The 26,010-nt window shown below is 43.1% G+C and overlaps 1 protein-coding gene across 1 annotated transcript in view; it reads right to left on the bottom strand.

Annotated features, from left to right (window-relative positions):
• Positions 1-4,127: 4,127 nt before the first annotated feature.
• The window catches only part of FAM241A (family with sequence similarity 241 member A), a 63,153-nt gene continuing 41,270 nt past the window's right edge, over positions 4,128-26,010 (bottom strand). Inside the window, exon 2 of the mRNA XM_029596184.1 lies at positions 4,128-4,756. Within this exon, the coding sequence (XP_029452044.1) occupies positions 4,511-4,756 (246 nt within the window). The 3' untranslated portion in view covers positions 4,128-4,510. The remainder of the gene's footprint in view (positions 4,757-26,010) is intronic.

The following is a 26,010-nucleotide window of genomic DNA, read 5'->3' as shown; positions in this document are numbered from 1 at the left end:
GAAGGAGAAATTCAAAATGACTTCTCTCAAATCCATTCTTCCCTTCCTACAACCAAGAGACTGGATGTGCTCCATAGATCTGAAAGATGCATTTGCCCACATACCAATGCATCCAAATTCTTGGACTTACCTCTATTTTCAGATGAACATGAGAAATTTCCAGTACAAAGTTCTTCCGTTCGGTCTCTCCTCCGCACCAAGAGTATTCACGAAATGTCTAGCGGTAGTGGTGGCTCACTTACATAGACAGGGAATTCAAATCTTTCCTTATCTCGATGACTGGCTGTTAGTAGCCCCCAATCCAGTCCTTCTACGGAACAATTTACTTCAGATGATAAACTGCCTAGACAATCTAGGTCTTCTCACATAAATTACGAAAAGTCGTATCTGCAACCGACACAAACACTAACCTTTATAGGGGCTTCTATAGACACTGTTCAAGACAGAGCTTTCCTGCCACAACCTCAAGCATTAGCTCTCACCACACTGGCCCAGCGTCTCTTACCACTTGCCAGAACTTCTGCCTGTCAAGACTTAACCTTATTGGGTCACATGGCAGCATGCATCTACGTAGTCCCACACACGAGTTTGCATATCCTTCATCTACAATGGGGCCTAAAAACACAATGGTCTCAGTTCCTAAGTCCATTATCAACACCTATACAACTAACAACAGACATGAAAGTCTACCTCCGCTGGTGGCTACATCCACTGGCATTGACGGAGGGCTCACCCCTCAGACCCCTACGACATCAACTGATTCTCATCACAGATGCCTCCCCCAAAGGCTGGGGAGCCCATCTTTCAGACCTTTAGACTCAAGGGTTGTGGTCCACCCACGAGCGCAATTATCACATAAATTTCCTGGAATTGAGGGCTATCAAGTATGCCCTTTAAGCTTTTCAACACGCCCTGCTACATCATGTCATCATGATCCACATAGACAATCAAGTGGCAATGTTTTACATAAACAAGCAAGGTGGGTCCGGTTCATGAAACCTTTGCAGAGAAGTGATACAGATTCTCGACTGGGCCCACACCAAAAGGATCTCCCTCCAAGCCACATATCTACCCGGGATCAACAATTCCAAGGCAAGACAAGTTGAGCAGAATTTTTCACCCACACGAGTGGGAACTCGATCAAAGTGTCGCCAACAGACTCTTCTCCATTTGGGGTCTTCCCCAACTAGACCTCTTTGCAACAGAACACAAGAAAGTCGATCTCTTTTGCTCAGTGTACCCTAGCACATGCCAGCCAACACAAGACACATTCCTCCTGGACTGGTCCTCAGGACCTCCTTTATGCGTTCCCTCCTATTCCACTGATCTCCTGAACAGTACAGAGGTGCATCAAAGACAGTTCAAATCTGATCCTCATTGCTCCAGCATGGCCACGTCAACCGTGGTACAGCTACATAGTTCAACTATCAATTTGCGAACCGATACCTCTGGGGAATGCGCCCACCCTCCTCACCCAACGAGGATCAATGCTCCATCCACTACACACATCACTGAATCTCACGGCTTGGAGATTGAAAGGCTCACATTCCAAAATCTGAATTTCTCCCCTCAACTGGAAGATATTTTAATCGCATCCAGAAAACCTTCAACACAACAAAATACCAATGTACTTAACGAACACAGACCCACTAACGTAACCACCGGAATGTCTTCTAAGTTACCTCTATCTGCTTTATACTCAGAAACTGCCATTGCCTCTCTTCGTGTTCACCTTAGGGCAATAGCTTACCACACTCCTCTAAAATGGTGAATCAATAGCCTGGCATACTCTTGTTTCTCGCTTTATGAAGGGTGCTCTACATCTACGACCCCCCTTCAGGAAACCACCAGTGCCATGGGATATCAACCCAGTTCTGGAACAACTCATGTTGCCACCTTTCGAACCAATGGACAGCTGCCATCTTAGGTACCTATCCCGGAAAGTACTATTTTTAGTTGCCCTTACATCCGCTAGGTGAATCAGTGAACTTCAAGCACTTGTATACTACCCACCTTATCTTGAATTCTATCACGACAAGGTGACACTACGTATACATCCTAATTTCCTTCCAAAGTGGTCTCCACCTTTCACTTAAATCAGACTATAACCTTGCCAACTTTCCACCCCAAACCACACGTGAATGACAGCGAGCGGCGTCTCCACACATTGGACTGCAAATGTGCACTTGCTTATTACAAAAAGCGAACTCAGTCTACCAACAGACATTCACAACTTTTCCTCTCATTCAGTCCAAACGCCCCAGGACTTCCCGTCTCCAAATGAACTTTATCATCTTGGATTTCTAACTGCAAACGTTTCAGCTACCAAAAGTGTTCTGCAACCTTATCCTCCACATCCAAAGTCCATCAAGTGCGAGCAATGGCTGCCTCCATCGCACATCTTCACAATGTATCTTTCTCTGATATCTGTAAAGCAGCCACATGGTCATCACTGCACACTTTCACATCTCATTATTGTTTAGACAAACAAACGAAAGATGATGCAGAGATGGGGCGGATAATCCTAGCCAAGAGCACTACTACTTCAACTCACTTAGAAGAACCGTTCGCCTATTATGTAGTATTGAGTGTCAATTACATATAAGTCCTCACATACCTACATGCTCAATACTTCAGCTGGTGACTCCCAGACAGCATGGCTAATTCAGCTGCTTATCTATGGGGGAAAAAAGCAAGTTTGCTTACCGTAAACAGTGTTTTCCGTAGATAGCAGATTAGTTGTTGGGTTTTACAGTTTGTGATTGTGATGGGTAGACTGCTGCCTTTACTTTGTATACTGTAGTCTTGTCTTGTTTTTATTATGATTTTACATGATGGAGTTTGTATTTTGTAATCTGCTGGGAGCAAGTACTTCAGATTGGCAGGCAAAAAATGCTTGTAAATAAAATCTGGCTCAGATTGGTCTTGGCCTAACTTCACCTTAAAAGCATTATTTATTTATTTAGCATTTTTCTATACCGGTATTCAAGATAAGAATCACATCATTCTGGTTTACATTAAACAGGGGGTGTAAAGTAAAATAACAATTGAAAAACTATAACAGTGTAAAGAAGAACTCTGAAGTTACAATAAAACAAGGAAATTCAAACTGGGTGGAGAAAAGTCTAAAGTAATTTAACAGTAAGAGCAATTATTTACAGTGTTCTAAAAATGGCTGACTCTGGTTGTCATTGAAATGAGATTTAATTAGGTTCTGGAAAGGCTTGTTTGAACAACCACGTCTTAAGCCTTTTTCTGAATGTTCGAAGGCACGATTCTTGACGAAGTTATGGTGGAATGGAGTTCCATAGTGATGGTCCTGCTGTAGAGAAAGCCCAGTCTCTAAATGTTATATGTTGAGAGTTTTTGGCATGGGGTACATGTAGTGTACATTAAAATGAGTCAGTTCTCTCATATCAGCTGCCAGGTTTCAATGCAGCCACAAGCCATTTGCAAACGTGTTTACAATCTTTCCGGATGGCCTCTGTAATCCACGGCAGAGGCACATTGAAAGGCAGTGTAAGTTAGTACACACTGCTGTTGTCCATGAAAAATGTCCTTCAACTCCATGTGTTCCACCTTGCCGTACTGTACATTTTGAATAGAAATTGGGAGTTTGTGTATCATGCTCTCTCTCTGGCCTTCTTCAAACCCAGTTGAAAAAAAACACCTTTTTGAGGCTTGTAAATTTTAATCTGTGATGCACTTGATCACAGACTTGTTGGTTTTAATCATTTTCTTAATAAATTAATTTCCCCAGCTATTCTTTATCCTATATTTTTGTTTTGATTAGATTGAAAGCTCTAGTATTGCTATAAAAATAGTTGTAGTAAATGCAGGACTTGTTTACAGTACTATTAACTCAGCACCATTCAAAACTGCCAAAATCATACACACAGACCCTACATGTATTTTATTTAATTTTTTAATAACATGTTGATAATCTGTTTATTCGGTATATTGTTTTCATATATTCCAATGCGCAGCAAAGGAAGATTTATTTAAATAAGAATTTCATGTCTTATGTAGCATTCAGATCTGAACAAGTTTAGAATACTTGGCATAACACATTTCACATCAATGCAGTAAAATACAAATTTTAAAAAATATTCTTTAGCGCACACAGTCAACCATTTTAATGGCAGATGTAATGTAAAAGGCTGAATGCTTTTTTTTTTTTTTTTTTGGAAGATCAGCTTTTGCAGTATACAAAACAGTCAACTTAAGAATGGTGTGGCATGTTGCTTTGCAATTACAAAAATGATTTGTTTCAAGACAAGATCAAGAACGTCTTTTCAAATTTGTGTCCAATTTTAAATGTGCTTCAGTTGTTTAATTCCTTACTGCAAAAGGTAATTGCACTTAAAAGCAAGACACCGAAGTCATACTAAAACCACTGTGTCACATAACTTTTAACAATGCTGTTTTAATAAAATCTCTGCTGTTCTTGTTTTCTTCACTATACAAAGCCTTTGAACCATGTCAGCTAACAGATGTCTTTGGCCACACGTTATTGTTGCATATGGAGAATGACAAGGCTTAGAACAGCAACTAGCCCAAGAGCTTGCACACCAAGGAACCACAGCATAACACAAAAGAACAATATAAGCACTGGTTCTACAGTCCGTTCACCAAAGTACATCCTTGTGAAGCCTGCACTGATCAGGATTTTGTTTATTTCCCCAAAAAGAGTCCCCAGCTTTTTATAATCATCTATAACTTGCTCTGTGCTGTGGTTACTTTGCTCCTGATTGACCTGTTTGGAGAAAAATAAATAAATTAGTATGTAAGGACACAGTCAAAAGCATGTGAATATATAGCATGCTATTTTCTTTGGATAACTTGCAGAAATATTACAACTACTTTACTTCTCAGGCATACTACCAGACTCCCCTAAAAACTGACAATTTGGTGAAAAAAAAACCATATGCATCATATCAGGAGTTCTAGTTCTAAAGGGTCAAAAATTGGGTCTGGTTTTCAGTATAAACAATGAATATTCAAGAGATATATCTGTATTAGGGGTGTGAATCGTGTGATCGATCGTCTTAACGATCGATTTTGGCTGGGGGGGGGAGGGAAATCTTATCGTCGTGTTTTGGTTTTTTTTTAAATCGTTAAAAATCGTAAATCGGGGGAGGGCGGGAAAACCGGCACACCAAAAAAAACCCTAAAACCCACCCCGAATCTTTAAAACAAATCCCCCACCCTCCCGAACCCCCCAAAATGTTTTAAATTACCTGGCGACGTCGCCCGTATGACATAGTGAGGGCAAAGGTAGCGCCAGCGCCATTTTGAAGATTGGCAATAAGGCCCGTGTGCAGGAGGTCGCTCCCGGACCCCCGCTGGACTTTTGGCAAGTCTTGTGGGGGTCAGGAGGCCCCCCAAAGCTGGCCAAAAGTCCCTGGGGGTCCAGCGGGGGTCCGGGGGCAATCTCCTGCACGTGCGACGTCGGGAACCAGGAACCAAAATGGTGCCGGCGCTACCTTTGCCCTGTCACATGATAAGGGCAAAGTGCCACCGGCGCCATTTCTCTCAACGCAGCCGTGGCCAGAGAGAGGGAGATCGCGTCGGGACCCCCCCACTGGACCCCAGGTAATTTAAAACATTTTGGGAGGGTTCGGGAGGGTGGGGGATTTGTTTTAAAGGTTCGGGGTGGGTTTTAGGGTTTTTTTGGTGTGCTGGTTTTCCCGCGCCCTATTCAACGATACAATACAAATGCCCCTGACGATAAATCGGGGGCATTTGTATTGTATCGTGCACTCTAACGATTTTGGACGATTTTAAAATTATCTGACGATAATTTTAATCGTTCAAAAACGATTCACATCCCTAATCTGTATGCATTTGGATTATCTGAACAGTTTGGTTAACCTGGAAACCAAACTGGATTACCTGCATATGTGCACCCTTGCATTAAATGCAAATATCGTATGCTGTGCAACACCAATATTCCAAATGTTACATTTATCTACATCTTATTGCAGTTTTCTTACACTGTCATGTGTTCTTTATCAACAATTTATTGATATATGATCATAGGAATAGTTTGATTGCAAAGGAAACATTCAAGTGCCATAACAGATTGAAATTTTTATTTATCTGATTTATATTCCACTATTTGGCACTTCAGAATGGATTACATTCAGGTACTATGGGTATTTCATTGTCCCCAGTCTTGTGTATGGACCTGCATGCATACCTTGTGACTAAGTCCAAAGAGTACTTAAAGGATTGAACTAGAGTACAGACACCAGAGCTTCTCCATTTACTGAAATTCTTTTTTCTTCTTCTTTAACAATAAAATGGCCATGATTAAGATTACCGATCCAAAGTAACCTTAAAATGAAATTACACAGGCAATCATGGGCAACAAACCTGACCAAGATTTATGTTATTAGGGAAAACAGAGTTGCAGCAAACTGATTTTCTGTCCCCTGTGATTCAGTAATGGTCCTGGATAACTATACTAGGAAAGTTGGTCAATTCTTTTCAGATCAGTGCAGAAATGCCTCACTCCTGTTTCAACTGAATAAGCAGTCAAGAAGTTTCAACACCTAAATACTATAATTTCAATCCTGCACTTAGCAACTTGCAGAGAAATAATTTAGAAACAATTTTTCCTCAATAATTTATACAAAATTATGTTCAAAGAATGTTATCCTGATAAACTAATTGTTGCTTTAAAAAAAAAAAGAGAAGCATTGCTCTTTAAAGATAATCAAGCCAAAATCCTTTAATGCTTCCGTCAGAAGATATGAAAGCCATCTTCCAATATTTCAGCCATTAAATCAATGTTTCTAAAAGGAAACAAGGTTGGTAGTAATAGCTGTTTGACATTAATTATGGTTTCTCAAGTGAACAGCCCTTGGACAGAAGTGTAGGCATAATATAATTCTATTATTTGATTTTATTATTAGCACTAAGAATCAATACTATAAGTCACTGCAACAAATATTTGTGAAATGTATTTGTATGGTATTATAGAAAGTCATAAGTCAACATGGTAATACTGCCCCCATTGTGTATGTCAACCATACCTGTAAACCCCAGCTCCTTATAAGACCTACCTAGCCATGGAAACCATTCTTTAACTTTAATATTTTAGGAAAACCACCATGGTCGAAGCAATAACCAGTCCTCAGCCAATGTACTTTTAAAAAGCATTCAAGTAGCAAATATTTGACATTAGTGAAAAGGCCCATAAAAAATGAGAGGCAAAATAGGGATGGTTTCAGCCAATGTTGTCCCTAGGCACCAATTTGGTGCCATGCTTTGCCTCCCGCCCCCATGGACCTGGCTTCAGCAATATCTTCACAAAGCATTGTGTGGGGACTAAGTCTGCACTCCAGGCTAGACCCCCCCCCCCACTCGCTGCATTGTGAGAATTGGTTTACTGGAGCCAGGGTCTGGGAGGGGTGCTGGCAGGTGGGGCAGGGAGAGAGGTCTGGGTGCAAATCTGCCACCTCTCAAATGTTGTGACTTTAGGCACAGGTCTAGTAGGTCTGTGCATAAAAAGGCAGGTAGGTATGTGCATAGACAGACTGCCCTATCACCCGCTAACCCCAGAGAATCCAATATGTCAGTTTCATATTCAAAAAACAAAACTTTTTATTGAGGAGAAACTGCAAAAAGCAGAATACCAAATTTAAATACCCTTAAAAACCCTTAAAAAAAAACCCATGGGAATCAGTATCAGAAATCTTCAGTGCTGCAATCTCATGGGCTCTTGCCCGCAAAGGGCTACAACCCCTCTCCTGTATAGGCACTTATTATCACGTAATCTACCTCTTCCCGTTCCACTATTTTTTTTCTTTTTACTTGTGAAAAACTACTCTACTTATTCCCATTACACACACCCTTTAAAAGGAATCTTGGAGGGAATCTCAAATTGAGTGTCAGCAAAATCCCTCAGCTTTCCCCCTATCATCTACCTCTTCCCAGCTCTTATCGCTTGACCAGCTGCCTCCATTTAAAAAGTAGGTGCTAAGCCTGGGGCTGGGGGGAGGGAACTGTACTAGGAGGAAGTGAGAGAATGCTGGGAATAAGAAAGCTGAGACTGAGTTCCTGTGCTGGGAAAAAGTTTGCAGGGGTTGTGCTTAAACAATTTGTTATTCTATTTTAATAAAATGTAAAGAGAGGTTCAGGCCCACTAGAATAGTCTTGCCCCTGCTGAGTGCTGGCCCGTGAGGGAATTTAGTCTCAATCCTGAAATAGAAAAGAAAAAAAGAGAAAAAGATTAATACGAGGAGACTCTGCACACACCATGCTGCGTGGAGAAACAGAAGACTGAAGGAAGCGGGAGAACCACATGGTTATATGCACAGGCAGGCACATAGGGCTTAGCTCTGTGTGCTTGGAGGAGCTCCGCCACCTAGAGGACCGGAGGATGATCCCCAGATAATATGGCTAATTCAACCTGCTTATCTGCGGAAAATGTTCTTTTTCATGTAAAATCCGTTTTTATAAATGTATAATTTTTAAATGTGTGTGAGGAGGGTGTGATTGGGTGGGGAGATGCAAGACTGTAAAGTTTTCCTAGGGCACCTAATACCCTTGCATTGACCATGGGCATTGCTGTACAAACATTGAACAGTCTCTCCCAACTCATGGTGTCATGTGTTGTGTAATGGGTGAGGGTGCAGTTTTTCACTTGGCTATAGGCGCCATTCTTATAGTCAATTTCCTTGCTCAAATGAATTTTATTTTTCAGAAGAAACAGCAGATTTCTCAAATTTCACTAGGAATCCCAGCAACTTTACAAGAGGGATTTCTGGAGAAAAGTAAGCACTCCTTGGGAATGAATTTGTTGTCACAAGCCAGTCACCCAGGTAAGGGAAGACTTGGATATCCTGATACAGTAAATGCACTGCTACTTCAGCTAGGCACTTTGTAAATACTCAGTGTTGTTAACAGCCCAAAATGGAGCACTTTGTCAGTACACTGGGAGGATTACACCATCAAGCACAGGCAATGCTAATAGGAAGGATGGATAGAACAGGAGCATAAACATCCTTTAGAACTAGAGTACACATCCACTCCTCCTCCTGGATGAAGGGGAGGATTGTGTGGAGGGAATTCATCATGAATTTCTCCGTTTGAATGTTTGTCCAGCCTTCTTAAGTCTAGGATGGGTCTCAGTCCCCTAGATTTCTTGGGGATATTGAAGTAATGGGAAAAGAACCCGACCATGGTAGTGAGGAGGAACTGGTTCTATCGCCCTTTGTTTGAGGAGTGACTTTACCTCCATGTGAAGTTGTGTCAGTTGAGACCGATCTGGATTAAAGGCTAAGCAATGAGGAAGCAAGGAAAGCCAGGAGATTGGTATCCAATCTCCACTGTTTTGAGAACTCAGAGATCTTTGTGATCTTGTGCCATTCCTCCAGGTAGTGCTGGATTCCTTCCCCTTTTGGGGAGAATGTTTATTGGGTTTAGAAAGACATAAAAAACTGGGTTTTTGGCCGACATCGCTCATATATTCGAATGCAAGGTGGAAGTTGTTGCTGTTGTTGAAGTAGAAGTGGTATCCGGTATTGTTGAAATTGCTAGAAAGGGCATCTCTGGAAATATGGTCTTTTAAAAGTGTATTAATTATGTCTTGCAGAAGCTTGCTGTTCTAGTCTCATGGAAAGGGACAGAATTGCTATGTGATGTTAATTTGCACTACTATTTCTCTGAGCTTTTCTCTGAAGAGGTTATTGCTCAGGCAGGTTACAACTGCTAATTTGTCATGGAGATCACTGCAAAGGCTGCTGGCTCTCAACTAGGCTATACAGCAAGCTCTGATACAGGCCGACAAGGAATGTGAGGTACTACTAAACACATCCTAATTAGATCAGATAAGATGGCATATACACTCCTCATCATCTAACAGTTGAAGGTATGCAATTCCGCCTTCACCAGCTGGAAAATAAGTTTCAGTTTTTGTATACAGTCATTTAAGTATTAAACCAAGAAGAATTGGTGGGCAGAAATGTATGTACTGAGTATGAAGCGTTGGAACAACTTTTTGCCAAATGTGTTTAAGAGGCTGGAATCCTTTCCTGGTAGAGTATTTGAGTATATTCTTGTTTTCTTGGCTCTTTTAAGAACCAACTATGACAACTAATTGATAGGGTAACTGCTCTATTCCAAATCCTAGACATTTTTGCACTCTGTATTTGAGGTAGTTTCCTTGCTACTGGTGCATAGGAAATGGGAGGTTCCCACATTCTCATTTATAATTATTGCAGGATATGAGGGACAGGATTAGCTACTGGCTGCACTGGTGTTTCCTGAATCTGGAAGCAGCTAATGATGTTAACACAAGGATCTTTGTTCTTACACACATTTATTCCCAGTGTTTTTCCCAACTTGGAATAGAAAAGGTTTTCCAGAGATGACGAGTGATCTGAAGGCTCTGGGAAGGGGGGCACAGAGAATCCCTGTCGACCCTTCTTCAAAGCCCAGCGATGAGGAAACACTGATCTAGGGCTCCAGTGATGAAGATGGTGATTGAGGAGGGGGTCGTTGGTTGCCTCAGGGGTGTATACTCCTGGGGTACATCCTCTGGGTGGCTAGAATTCACTGCAAGAGAATGCCATGGGCTAGAACTATCCTGTAAGGATTCTGATAGAGTATCCCTATGAACTGGGGATACTGGGACTTCTCCTAGTGGGAGCAAAGATATCTGGAAAAGGAGAGATTGGAAGGTATGCTCCCTATTCTTAACCACCAAAAAGACAAAGATAGCTTTCACCAACTTCGCTACTTGGTTAAGTGGCTGACATGCCCTCAAACCTGCTGTGGGTGGTGGAACATCCTTTTCTGATATTAGAATGGAATATTGCCCATCTTGCAGACTCTAAAATTTTTGTTGGAGACAGAGTAGAAATGAGAGGTACTGGAAAGCAAATGGGATCTGGTGTTTCTAGACAAAGTCCTTTTTCCAGTAATTTTGTTAGTAAGAGTGTTCTAGTAATAAGTGATGGCAAGAAGATATCGTCCTCTTCTGCTCGCGATAACAGTTTGGCTCAGTCTGTATATAGTTGTGTATGAGACATCAAAGTTTTCAATTGATCAATGGCCAAAAGCATTGAGGATCAATGTTCTGGGACTCGATGCATCATGAACTTTAAGCACTGAAAGTGCGGGGCCTTGTGATGTTTCATCAGTGCTGATGAAGCTAGGGCCCTTAAGCCTCTATGCTTTGTCAGCACCGGCTGCTCTGGCAATTCCACAAAACGGTGCTTCTTTTTTGAGATGCATGCTGGCTATGCTTACTTGATCCTGAGGATCCAGCCTGTTCTGCTGACGGGGAAAATTTTTGAGCACCTCCCGCGCAACTCCATTCATGGTGAGGCAGACTAGGCTGGGCTGCGGGAGAAGTGACTATGGCTTCTAATAGAGTTATGCAGTTCCTTCATTTTGGAGGCCCTTGATTTCTGGGTACGAGGAGATATATATATTCACAATTATAGCAGCTGGCCTGGTCGTAGTCTAGTTCAAAGCAACAGTGGCAGAGAACATGTCCATCTATAATGGACATTTTTCTACCATACACAGACTTTAAACCCACTTACTATGGATTTTTTTTTTTTTTTGACAGATATTCTGTGGAAGAGAACATTTTTTACTTTTTTTTTTATGTTGTTTGGAGTCTGCTGAAGCAGCAAGGCAACCTTTGAGGTATAAATTTTAAAGTTATTCACAGAAAAAATAGAGGTAAGAGGTACATCATGCTGGTGCTCGGATGATAAAAGACTGAGGAAAATTACAAGGCAACACCAGAGCGGGAATTCCCACATAAGCTCAGTAGAACAAAAGCTCTCCACTACTAAGAGAGAGAAGTCTGTTCGGTGCCGCTAGAGGACATCACCCACATGTAATGGCTAATTCAGCCCTCCTTATCGAGAGAAAACAATAAGGGCACAGTCAATAGAGACTTCTTCTATAGAGCTGATAGAACATTATAGGTCAATGCTTTGAGTAAAAAATGTTGACAGCAAGCATCAAAAGCATGAGTTACTTTAGAGAAGGGAAGAAATCGGAATCAATTTGCTTTAGCAGGTTTGAAAAACTGTCATAAAAAAATCTCAAGATTAGTACAGAGATCTGATATAGGGGCCAATGTAATAAAACCCATGCTAAAACTGAGGTTAAATTTTAGAATGAATTTTATTTTAATCCAGCAGTAAAATCCAGTGGCCCAATGGGATACAGTAAACTAATGGCATGAAAATGAGCCATCAGTAAATAAAAGTGCACTAAAGCTAAAAAGCACATTTCTTTTTTTTTTTTAAACTCAGGAGTCATTCGCTTGCCACTGATCAGCAAATCCATTCATTAAAAAAAAAAAAAAGGCTCTTATGTGCAAACAAGGAGGAAAAAAATTGCAGCAAAATAAAAGAATCCTACACCATACAAATCCCGATCAGATCATAAATTCCCAACCCTCTTCTTCCCCAAGTTGAACCCCATGGTAGAACAGGCTGAGCAGTCGAACCCTCTCCCTTTCATCCAAGTTAAAAAAATAAATAAATAAATTAGAAGCCAAGGGCACATTCCCAACTCTCTCTTCACCTCGATACAGTAAGAAATGCGGGAGAGCGGGCGCTCCATGTTGAGCACCCGCCCAGGCACCTCTCCTGGACACACGATTCTGTATTTAAATTAGGTGGTGCTCACACACTTGTGGGGAGGAGTCAAGATGGCTGCTGCTGCAGGACGCTGAGTCGCACTGCTCTGCATTATATTTCCTAAAAAGTTTTTTCCTTCTTAATAATTTTAATAGAATGCCTCACAAGAGGAAGGGCAAGGTTAGGGTATATCCTCCTGACCTACCTTGCTCTTCAGGACAGCGAGTGATAACAGACTTCGCGACCTTAGGCGCTCAGACGAGGGAGCCAAACACCGCTGCGGAAGTCCCGAGAGGAGCGAGACTCTCGCCAGGCGAAATCACGCTGAGCCCCCCGGATCTCCGAGGCCCGCTATGCAGCTCTCCCCTCCTTGATGCTGGTGGTATTATACTTGCCGACCCAAGTTGATCGAACAAGTCCAAGATGGAGGAACCCCCAGCATTTTAGGAGCTGGGACAGGAGTATCTGACCAACCCCCACCGGAGAACGTGCGGGAAATCCCAGAAAGGGGAAACCCTAGTTCGGGAATTGACTCACCAGGGACATCGGGCGGGAGGCCCCGACGGGAGGAGGTAGGAACTGATATCCCTGTGCCCTGGGAGTTTATGAAGCCAGCGGAGATAACATTAGAGTCCCTATGGGTTCTAATGATGGTTAATGCCCGGACCCTCAGAGAACAGTCTCAACAGATGGGGAGTATGGTTAAAAGGATGGATGTGGTGGAGAAGGAACAGAAAGAAAAGGTTTCTGAACATACTACGGCCATCCAAGAGATTTCAGTTACAGTAAAGCAGGTCCAAGAATTAAATATTTCTCTTTTGAAAGACTGAATAACATCTCAGAGAAGAATTGAATCGATTGAGAATTTCTTGCGACATAAGAACATAAGAGTGGTGAATTTTCCAAAAGTGATGGGAGAACCTGCATTGGTGACTTTTAAAAGATACATGACAGACTCTAAAGATCCCTATAGAATCGCTACCTTCTCTTAAGAAAGTTATATTTTTACCTGTTAAAGGAGTATTTTCTCAATTACCTCATGGTGATAATAGGGTTGATTTAGATAATCTAACGCAGTATCTTGAAAATTCAAATATGGAAATTACAGAGAGGGCAGTTCTTTTTGTGTCCTTCTTCACTGAACCAGAAAGAGTAAAAATGATGAAAGCTTATTTCCAAAACATTAACACTCCCTTTATGGGAGCCACAGTTAGGGTCTATCCAGACCTTTCTAGGGCAACCCAACAGCAGAGGAAAATCTTTATAAATATGCGCCCCGAGGTTTTGGCCAAAGGGGCAATTTTCCTTCTAAGATTTCCATGTAAATGTATTATAAAGTATATGGGTAACACCTATATTTTTTTCATGCCCGAACAATTGAGACAGTTCCTGGAGGGAGGGACATAACCTATATGTATTAAGGGACATATAGTGAATTGAGGCCTACTCAGCAGTAAAATTTGGTACAGATTTCCTTGTTCTCCTTTGATTTTCTCTTTATTCTCCTCTCCCCCTATTTCCAATGTAAAGCAGTTATAGTATTACCTTAATTATATGCAGAATACATGTGGATGTATAATTTAATGTTAATTCCATGTTTATGGATTGCTGTATTTCCTTACAAGGTTGTCTTTGTTATATTATTTAAAAACGAAATAAAATATAAATTAAAAAAAAAAAATTAGGTGGTGCTAGGGACAACAGCGCATCCCTAGCACCTCCTTATTTGCGGTAGAGGTGGCTGTCAGCGGGTTCGAAAACAGATGCCAGTAAAATTGAGCATCTGTTTTCCTAACCACTGACCAGTGGGCAGATTTTTTTTTTTTTTTTAGTTTTGGTTCCTCCGACTTAATATCGCTAGGACATTAAGTCGGAGGGAGTACAGAAAAGCAGTATTTTCCGGGTTGCTCAGAATTTAACGCCCTTGGGCAGGCGTTAATTTCTGAGAGTAAAATGTGTGGCATGGCCGCACATTTTACTTTCAGTATCCCGGGCGACTTACTAATAGGCTCATCAACATGCATTTGCATGTGATGAGCGCTATTAGTTTTTGGGGGGTTGGCTACATGTTTTTTGGGGGGGTAATTAGCGCCCGTCGAAAACATGTGGCCAAACGCATGCTAAATGATGTGCTCGGCACCGTACTGTATCAGCCTGTTAGTTGGAGAGCAAGCTGAGCAGAAAACCTCTTCCCACCTAAGTTAACAAAAATAAAAGTAGTGACCAGGAACCTAAGTTCCCCCCCTCCCCCCTCCTGATATCCCAACCTTAATTAATGCAGGTGCAGCCAAGAGCTGTACTGGCAGCCCGGCAGGAGAAGCTAGGGGCTTCTCCATCTGAAGTTGGGAGATTGGGGAGAGGAGGGTTGGGAACTTAGGTGCCCTGGTGCTACTTTTATTTTATTTAATTATAACTTGGGTGGGAGGAGGTTTGCCCCTTAGCCCATTCTCTGGTCGGACGTTTAACTTGGGGAAGGGGTGAGTAGTTTTATTTTTTATTCTTGGATAGGAGGGAGGTAGGAGGTTCTCCTGCTCAGTTCCCCTCTACTGCAGGAAATTTAATTCCTGCTTTGACTAAGGAGTTACTTTTCCCACTGTAAACAATTTTTCCAAAAGTGCCACCCCTATATTGCAGAGTCATTTCTAGTAAGTTTGTTACCCTGCAATTTGCATGCACATGCACTATACCAGAGTGCAGGTTTTAACTTGTGTTTTTTTTCAGCGCTAAAACCACTATTACATACTGGAGTTGTATTAGTGCTGAAAAATCCATGCAAAAACAGAAGTTAAAAGCTGTGCTAAGGTCAGTGTGGCTTATTATCTTGGCCCCAGAGTATTTATATTCCTTTGTTTCATAATAAACTTTGGCAAAATACAATTTTGTTTTAAACAAGCATAAAGTTTTCTTATGGGTCTAAGATGCTCAAGTGTCAGTTGATATAAGGACACAGAATATGCTATGCTGAGTCAGAGCAAAGGTCTATCGAGCCCAGCATCCTGGCTCAGACAGTGGCCAATTCGGCTGACAAGAATAGATCCATTTCTTTGTGCTCACTCCTGGGAATAAGTGGTAATTTTCCCATACGTACTTGGTTAATAATTGTTTATGAATGTTCCTCCAGGAGCTTGGCCAAACCTTTTTTTAAATCCAGCTATGCTAGATACCTTGACCACATCCTCCAACAACAAAATTTAATTTGATTGTGCATTAAGTGAAAAAAACACTTTCTCCAATTTGTTTTATATCTGTTACCTGTTATTTTCTCAAATAGTAATGAGACTAGGAAAAACTAACTGTTCCCTATTTACCTGTTCCACCCCATTCATGATTTTATAAACCTGTCATAACCCCTCTCAATCACTTCTTCTCCAAGCTGAAGAGTCCTAACCTGTTTAACCTTTCTTCATAAGGGATCTGTTCTATTCCTGTCATCATTTTTGCTGTCCTTCTCTGTACCTTTTCTGGTTCTGCTTTATCTTTTTTGAGTTAGGGTGAACAGAACCGCACAAAACACAAAGTACAGTTACACAATAGACTTAGAGGCATTATGACATTCTCTGCTTTATGTCCCATTCTTTTACGAATAATCCTAACATTCTATTTGCTTCATATATGATGTAAAGAACTGACCCAGAGTCATCTAATTACTCTGAACTCCAGTTGATAAAGCAACCACAAGCTCAAAACACAGACATGTTTCTAACATGTGCAATCTATGCACATGGGACTTCAGTACTAGAATACAAACTATTTTATTTAAAAACTTGTGTACCGTAAATCAAAATTTCTAAGCAATTTACAAAAACATTTATAATACATAAATAATAAAAGAAACAATACATTTAAAATAATAAAAATACCTCTCTCAGACTAACTGCACCCATAGTCATAACTGGTCCATATTCAGTACTGGCCTTTGGTTCTTGCATGTCAGTGCTCATCATAAAAATTTGCTCATTACTGGCTACACATTAAGGGGTAAATTTTCAAAGGTGCACACCACCCGGTGCTCACACAGACGCCCGATTTTATAACATGCGCACGCAGGTATGTGGGAGGGAACGGCCTTCCCCCGTTCCCTCCCAGGCCGCTCTGAAATCAGAGCGGCCTCGGAGGAAACTTCCTAACCCCCTAACCTACCTTCCCCTAACCCTCCGCCATTTCTTTAATTTACCTTTTGCAACTGCTCCAGGCAGGCACAAGTTGCGTGCGCCAGCAGCCTGCCGGCACGCGATCCTCCAACACAGCAGCAAATGGCCGCTGTGCCGGAAGCCTCTGGCCCCACCCCCCCAAGATCTCCCCACCCCTTTTTTGAAGCCCCGCATCTTAGACGCGTCCTGGTGCTTTACGCATAGGGCTTTGAAAATCAGGCCCTAAGTGACAAAGCCTGGGAAAATAGAAAAGTCTTTAGAAGTTTCCTAAATTTTAGCAGAGAGGACGCTTCTTTTAAACCTCGAGGGAAAGAGTTCCACAAAACAGGGCCCTGCATATAGAAAAGTCTCTCCCGAGACTCATCAAGGCAAACAATCCTATGTGAATGAACATTCAGAAGCATTTGGCTAGAATAGGAGGAACAACACCATTTAAAGCTTTAAAAACTAGCATCAAAATCTTAAAAGAAATCTTCCATTTAATAGGGAGCCAGTGTAAACTCTTTAAGACAGGTGAGAAGTGCTCACGTAGCGGCATGCCAGTAATTATCCCAGCATCGGAATTTTGAACATACTGTAATGCCTTCAAGAATTTTTTGGGAGACCGAGATACAAGGCATTACAATAATCTAAAGAAAAGAGAACAAGAGAATGAGTAACAGTTCTTAGGTCTGACTTACTTAAAAAAGGTTGTAATCTGCAAAGCATATGGAGTTAAAAAAAGCACCCCCTTTCATGATTCTCAAGATATGAGGCTTTAATGACAAGGTAGAATCCATAATGAAACAGAGATTCCTTTGCTCAGCCACTATTGGATTTCAACCCCATCTAAGGTCAAAGATTTCAGGACGCTCATATCAGGGTATCTTACCAAATATACAATTTGAGAGGTGTGTGTGTGTCTGTCTGTCTGTCTGTCTGTGTGTGTGTGTGTGTGTGTGTGTGTGTGTGTGTGTGTGTGTGTGTGTGTGTGTGTGTGTGTGTGTGTGTGTGGGGGGGGGGGGGGGGGGGGGGGGTGTTATGCCCTACAATTCTGGGGCTTGATATTCCCAGTGATCCCAATATTTGGCTCTTTCAATTATGTTCTCACAGAGTGCGAGATGAACATGTGTTTTCTTTTCAGGAACATGGGTTTGGTTGACAAAAAAGTCATCCTCTCATTGGAGGGTAACTCTTGCCCAAAACCTGATCTTTGGTTTCATAGAATGGTAAAATTATTTACTTTTGAATATCTTTCAATGAGGGCTAGCTCTCCTAAACATCTTCACACCGTGTTGGACATCTGGAAGCATTTCCATGACTATCTCTCTCCTACCATTCGGAAGACTATAGCGGATGTATGAAGGTATCCTTCATAAATTTCCAGTTTTACTTATTTTCTTTATTTCCCTTATTTTCTCTCTCTTTCATTCTCTCAGTTGGGTGTCAGGAGTCTTCAGATCCCGATCTATCTTCTTCCATGTTTCTGATGCTTTGAATGTTCACTGTTCCACTGCATTGCATGGTATTGATTTACATTGTATTTTATTATATTATTTCAAGTTCTGTGTTTTATTATAATGTTATATTATATTTTGGCACAGTATTTCTCCATTTCACTTAGATGCTAGCTATGCAGTACTGTCTTTTATGTATGTCATGTGTAAGTACTGTTCTGTTTTGCTTTTTATAACTACCTCCAGAGGTTTGGTCTCTCTTCTTGGCATACCAGACATGAGGGATGGGTTGGGTTAGGAAGGGGTTATTGAAGCTGTCCTTTTAGTGTTCCACTTTACTTTTTGTGTAATGCTTCTGAAAATTCAATAAATATGATTGAAAAAAATGTTTATTTTTTGAAAACCAGTCCTTAAGGGACTCTAGACAATAGGAATTTTTTTTTTGAGAGAACAGGCAATTGATTCAGATATGGACATGAAAAGCTGAATGTCATCAGCAAATAGACTATAACCATTGTCAAGTTGTGATAAAACTTGACAAACTGGAACAATATATACATTAAACAATACTGATGAAAGGGTTAACCCTTGGGAAACCCCAGTGTCCAAAGCAAATTCATCAGACCAATGGCCAGAGACATATACCGAGTGAGAACGATTACTCAGAAAAGAAGAAAAACATTTTAATACAGTGTTTCCTATCCCTATGCTTGATAGGCGGTTGATAAAAATAAAATGATCGATGGTATCAAATGCTGCAGTCAGATCTAAGAGTACAAGAAAGAACCCTGTACCACAGTCAAATCCGCATCTAAAAATATCAAAAAATGAACAAGAGTGTTTCAGTATTATGATTGGGACGAAAACCATACTGGTGATCATCTAACATGTGATGAACATCCAAAAATACCTGAAATTGACTCAACACCACTTTTTCTATCAATCTGGCAAGGAAAGCCCCAGCTTCCAGAGGCCCCGAACCCTTTGCAGGGGCCCAGCATCCCCCGGGAGAGGAGTCCAGAGGTCGCCGCAAGCGATCCAGGGATTGACTTCCACAGCCCCAGCTTCCAGAGGCCCCGCACCCTTTGCAGTAGAGGACCACCAAAAGGCTCATCTGCATACTGCTCCCAGCATCCATAGACAGTACACCGGATCTGGCTAACCCCGGCGGAGGCCTCCCTCAAACGGGGCTCCCTGGGGACGCGGCGCCTCTCAATTTAGACCCAGCATCTTTCTCCTGGGTAGAATTCTTCAAAAGCCTACATACCTTTGTCCACATGCAACCGGCACCGCCGATGACACAGCCACAGCCTGCCCCAGAGGACCCCGAACATCCCGGAACCCTCTAAACCCAGAGAAGTGCCCCTCCCGCCTCAAAGCTCCAACTTTGGGGACACAGACACCTTGGACGAGGATCAAGACTCCCTGGAGGAAGGGGAAATCCCTCCAGGGATGGAACCTTACCGAACCATGAGGCGTTTCTTCGCTAAAGACGAACTATCAGACCTCGTGGCTCACAGCTTGAAAGAGCTTGCTATCCCAGGCACGAGTGCCACAAGGGAACCAAAGACTAAACCCCTCCTCGAGAGACTCTTGTCAGGCATCCCACCATTTCCCTTTGCTGCAGGCCCTGCAACAGCTGATTGACCTGGAATGGGAGGCTCCGTTCAAGGGGGGGACAGACCCTGGCAGCCCTATACCCCCCTGGACCCCGCTGCCGGAGACCTCCTGGCATTCCCCAAAGTGGATGCCATGGTCTGCATGGTCTGAAAGCACACTACCATCCCAGTCAAGGGAGGAGCGGCACTCAAGGATGCCCAGGACAGATGTCTCAAATCCATCCTTAAACAGTCATTCGACGTTTCAGCTATGTCACTACAGATCGCAGCCTGCTGTGCCGTGGTGACACGCGCCTGCTTATCAAAGACCAGGAACGCCACCACACCCGAAGCACTAGAACCAGCAGTATCATTCCTCACGGATGCGACCTCCGACCTGGTGTGAACCGCAGCCAGAGGCGTCTTGTCCATTGTGGCAGCCAGAAGACAACTCTGGCTCAGAAGCTGGTCAGCCGACGCGACATCCAAGATGAGACTCACGAGAATGCCCTTTAAGGGAAACCTCCTGTTTGGAAGCGAACTGGAGAAGTTAGCCGACAAATGGGGCGAATCCCCAGTACCGCAGCTACCGGAGGACAAGAACAAGAGAAACCAGTGCCCCTCCCCCCGAGCATCAAAGGGCAGGGGATCACAGCGCTTCAAACCATACAGAAGTACATATCAAGCATCTTGCCCCGCAGGCAGGGACCAGTCCTTTCGGAACAAACACAATAAATGGGGAGCCGGCGCTGGTCCAGGCCCCAGCCGCACCCTGCAATGAAGATCAGCTGACCCATCCCCAGGAAGAAGCCATAGGGGGCAGGCTTGCCCTATTCTATCAAAGATGGGTCGAGATAACTTCGGACAAGTGGGTCCTAACCATCATTCAAGGGGGATATTATCTGACTTCCACAACATCCCTCCGGACAAGTTTGTGAAATCCCCCTGGCACGACACTTTCAAGAGGACGGCAGTGGAATCTACACTGGCCAAATTGCTCGACTTAAAGGCCATAATGCCGGTGCCTACGCAACAAGAAAATACGGGGCACTATTCCATCTATTTTATCATTCCCAAGAAAGAGGGTACGTTCCGGCCCATCCTGGACCTCAGTCCATCAACCGCTAGCTGAGGGTACCTCGCTTCCACATGGAAACCCTACGCTTGGTCATAAGGGCAATACAGCCGGGAGAATTTCTCACATCCCTGGATCTGTCAGAAGCCTACCTGCACATCCCGGTCCATCAGGAGCATCAGTGTTTTTTACGCTTCTCGATCCTGGACCACCACTACCAGTTCCAGGCACTACCCTTCGGGCTAGCCACAGCACCCCGGGTCACCAAAATCATGGTGGTAGTGGCGGCGACACTGAGGAAAGAAGGAATCCTCGTACACCCATATCTGGATGATTGGCTGATCAGGGCAAAATCCCCAGAGGAAAGTCATCAGGTGACCACCAGAGTCAAAACTCTACTGGAGAACCTCGGGTGGGTGGTCAACACAAACAAGAGCTGTCTGCAGCCCTTCCAATCTCTGAAATATCTGGGAGTCCGGTTCAACACCAGACAAGACAAGGTCATTCTGACTCCTACAAGGAGAACAAAACTGATGAACCAATTGCGAAACCTGTTAAGCAGTCTTCGCCCCAAGGTGTGGGACTACCTCCAAGTCCTCGGTCTCATGACATCCACACTGGAAGTGGTCCCATGGGCAAGAGCTCACATGCAACCCCTACAGTGTTCCCTACTGTCTTGATGGAATGAGATGTCGACAGAATTACTCCGTTCGGCTCCAGCTCCCGGAGGAAGTTCGAACCCAGCTACAATGGGGGCTACAAAGAGACCATCTGAGCAAGGGAGTAAGGCTATCCCCGCCGCCCTGGATCCTGCTCACCATGGATGCGAGTCTACGAGGATGGGGAACCCACTGCCAGGAACTGACTGCCCAGGGGCAATGGGACAAGAAAGAGTCGGGATGGAACATCAACCGACTGGAAGCACGAGCAGTCAGACTAGCCTGCCTATGGTTCAGTCACAGACTCTGGGGCGAATCGGTCAGAGTCATGTCGGACAACACCACAACAGTGGCCTACATCAACCGTCAGGGAGGAACCAGAAGCCAACAGGTGTCCCTGGAAATAGACCCCCTAATGGCGTGGGCGGAATCAAACCTACAAGAGATCTCAGCTGCCCACATCGCGGGAAAAGACAAAGTCACTGCGGACTACCTCAGCTGAGAAAGTCTAGACCCAGGGGAATGGAGGCAGTCGAACACAGCCTTCCAGTTGATAGTAAACCGCAGGGGAACATCAGCCATGGACCTCCTGGCAAGCCGGTCAAGCACCCAAGTTCCCAACTTCTTCAGTCGCAGACGGGAACCACAATCCAAAGGGATCGATGCTCTCGTCCAGATCTGGCTATACGCCTTCCCACTGTGGCTGCTACTGGGCGGAATCATCCACAAGATAGAACACCACAGGGGACCAGTACTTCTAGTGGGCCCGGACTGGCCAAGAAGACCGTGGTACACAGACATGCGAAGACTACTGACAGGGAGCCCTCTCCCTCTACCTCCTCACAGGGATCTGCTCCAACAAGGCCCGATCCTCCACGAAGATCCAACTCTATTCTCTCTTACGGTCTGGCCATTGAGAGGACACGCCTGAAGAAGAGCGGATACTCGGGGTCGGTGATTGACATGCTGCTCCGAGCACGCAAGTTTTCCACATCTCTAACCTACATACGAATATGGAGAATATTTGAAGCCTGGTGTGAAGACCACGACATCCTCCCGCGGACAGTCCAAATTTGCACGATTCTGGAATTCCTGCAGAACGGCTTACAGAAGGGGTGGTCTCTCAACTCCATCAAGGTGCAGGTGACCGCATTGGCCTGCTACAGAGCCAAGGTGCGGGGCGGCAGCCTAGCCTCTCACCCGGATGTCTCCTGCTTCCTGAAAGGGGTCAAACAGATCCGACCACACCTAAAGGGCCCAGTACCTTTATGGAATCTCAATCTAGTCCTAGACTTCCTAGCAGAAGCCTCCTTCAGACCCACCCGCGGTCTGTCCCTCCGACTACTAACACTGAAGACTGCATTCCTAGTGGCAGTCTGTTCGGCCTATCGCATCTCCGAGCTTCAAGCACTGTCCTGTTGAGAACCCTTCCTCAGGTTCACACCGGGATCCATACAGCTACGCACAGTCCCCTCCTTCCTCCCAAAAGTGGTTTCTCACTTCCATCTAAACCAAATCGTCTCGCTGCCATTGCCAGACGAGCATAAGGACTCGGAAGAATCTCGCCACCTTTGCCATCTTAACGTCGGCAGATTCCTACTCAAATATCTGGAAAGGTCGGAATCTGTATGAAAGACGGAACACCTCCTCGTCCTTCACAGCGGGAAGAAAAAAGGGGAAGCGGCCTTACGGGCAACCATAGCCCGCTGGATCAAAGACATTATCAAGGCGGCCTACGTAGAGGCAGGCAAGCCTCCACCTTTACAAGTCAAGGCCCATTCTACTAGAGCCCAGGCAGTGTCCTGGGCGGAAACCAAGATGCTGTCACCCGCCGAGATCTGTCGAGCAGCAACATGGTGCTCCATTCATACCTTCTTCTAGGTTCTACCGCCTGGATGTTCAGGCTCAGGAGGACACAGCATTCGCAAGGACAGTACTAAGTGGGCCACGGGCAGCCTCCCTCCCGGTTTGAGAGTAGCTTTTGTACATCCCATTGGTCCTGAGTCCATCTGCTACACGCTAGGAAATGGAGAAATTACTTACCTGATAATTTTGTTTTCCTTAGTGTAAACAGATGGATTCAGCATCCTGCACACGGCTGCCGATAATCACAGAAAACTCTGCTGACAATTCCCTGAGAGCAAGACAAACACGGGTAAGCCAAGCTTCCCTCTAACTAGGACACCCATACCTACCGGGTGTCGGCGTTTCTCGGTTGCGTGCACTGGCGGTCTCCAGCTATATCCACACCAAGTTGTTCAGTCACACATATATCCACAATTGCTTTTCAAAGAGAATACTGAAGAGCAGAGCTTCTGGCAGGGGAATATGTACAAGGGCTCCAACTATCAGGAGCACCCTATACCCATTGGTCCTGAGTCCATCTGTCTACACTAAGGAAAATGAAATTATCAGGTAAGTAATTTCTCCATTAATCAAGTTTACTTAGGGAATAGCCACTGCTATTAATTGCATCAATAGCATGGGGATCTTCTTAGTGTTTGGGTAATTGCCAGGTTCTTGTGGCCTGGTTTGGCCTCTGTTGGAAACAGGATGCTGGGCTTGATGGACCCTTGGTCTGACCCATCATGGCAATTTCTTATGTTCTTAAAGACAGATTATTTATTGGACAATAATTATTTCTATTGGTTAGGTCAGAAATAGGCTTTTTTTTTTTTTTTTAAATATAGGTTTAACCACTGCTGATTTTAACATTTTTGGCAAAGATCAAACAGTTGATCATGTCTCTCAAAAAAACAGGATAATTCTTTACTGAGGCACTTAAATGAAGCATTAGAACATTTAGACAAAGGGCAAAAATTTGGTTTTAATTTACTTATTATCTCAGCAACGTCAACTGATCCTACAGTAGAGAAGGTATTGGCAATTTGGGACAGGAGGACGTTATCTTCTCAATCTTTTTGCTAAAAAAATGACCAAAATCTTGTGCACTTAAATCAGTCTGATTATCAGAGAGAGGAGACCTGGATGTCAAGTTTTGACAATATGAAACAGTTCACTTGGCTAGTTTGGGGCAGAATGAATTTGCATTGACAAAAATTGGTGTTTCAACTGATTATTATTACTATAGCAGTATTAAAACCTAACAGCAGAATTCTCATGAAGAGGTACAGACTAGGGCAACATAATTGGTTACATATAAACTAGAACCTGACAGGTTGTAGATTTTGAAAACTTTTTTCATTCTAGAGAAAATTTGTTTCTTGGTTCTAGAATAGCAATTTTTCCTAATGTCGCATGTGAAACTCAATTAAGGAAATCTTTTTTGGAAAAAAAAAAAGCAGAGTGTTGAATCTTGGTGCCACATTTATGCTTCAATTTCCATATAAATGTTTTATTAAGTTGAATAATGCCAAGTAATGGCCTGATTTTTAAAGGCCTGAGCGCAAAAAAACAGGGGTTACGCTTACAAGAGCCGGGCCTTGGCAAAGGGGCAGTCCGGGGGCATGGACTGGGAGGGAACTGGGGAAGCCTGATGATGAGTCACTGCACGATTTTTGCTTTACTCTGCCTCCTTTGCATGCGCCACCCGCGATTTTATAACATGCATACACTGGCGCGCGCATCTTATAAAATCACACTTGTTTTTAAAAAATCTACCCCCTGTGTATTTTTAGACCCCAAAACACTGGAAGACTTCCTTAACAACAGAGAAAGAAATGCTTATAAATCCTGAGCACAGTATATACAGTGGCATGCAAAAGTATTCAACACACTCAAGTGAGCTGATTTGTGTAGATTACAAATGACACACAGATTGTTCCAGACAGTATGTTTATTGCAAGCCAGTATGCTCTTAAAGTAAATTTTCAAAGTCACAATTCATTATTTCTCTGCATGAATATGCTCTGTAACAATAAGTAAAGATGCAAATCCCATAAGGTTTCAGAATTGTATGCAGAAGAATCCACATCAAATGATTTTCACTCTGAAACAAAGAGGACTATAAAATACAATTTTAATGTAAGAAACATGAGTGGTAAGTGCTCCTTGTTGTACCACAGAATAAAAGGAACTTAGGGCAGGCATAAATGGATGCCAATTCATGTGGCCCAAATGCAGCAGAGTTTTAAAATCTGGATTAAAAATTAAATTGAAAATGCATCATCCATGAAGCATGTGAAGTGTGAATTCATGGAAAATTATTAACATGGGAAAAATCATTTAATGCAACTGTAGCCATAACTACATTATAAACAGGTAAGCAGCATGGTTTTTGATATACAACTGTTACTTAGAAACAAGAGCATTCTTTTTCACTGATTAAATTTTATGTATTTGTTTTAGTCTCCTTATCAGTTTATATCTGAACTCGTTCCAGATGGCTAAACAGGGAATGCACTATGATTTAAGAGCAGCAATACTATTTCTTTCCAAATAAATATTTGCAATTAAAAATAGATATTACAGTTCCCATTTTGTGTTATTTTATTTAATTTCTGAGCTTTTGAAA

The sequence above is a fragment of the Rhinatrema bivittatum genome, chromosome 1 (assembly GCF_901001135.1).
Source record: "Rhinatrema bivittatum chromosome 1, aRhiBiv1.1, whole genome shotgun sequence".
NCBI lineage: Eukaryota > Metazoa > Chordata > Amphibia > Gymnophiona > Rhinatrematidae > Rhinatrema > Rhinatrema bivittatum.
The sequence above is the reverse complement of the archived record's forward strand: the minus strand, read 5'-3'. Positions and strand labels throughout refer to the sequence as shown.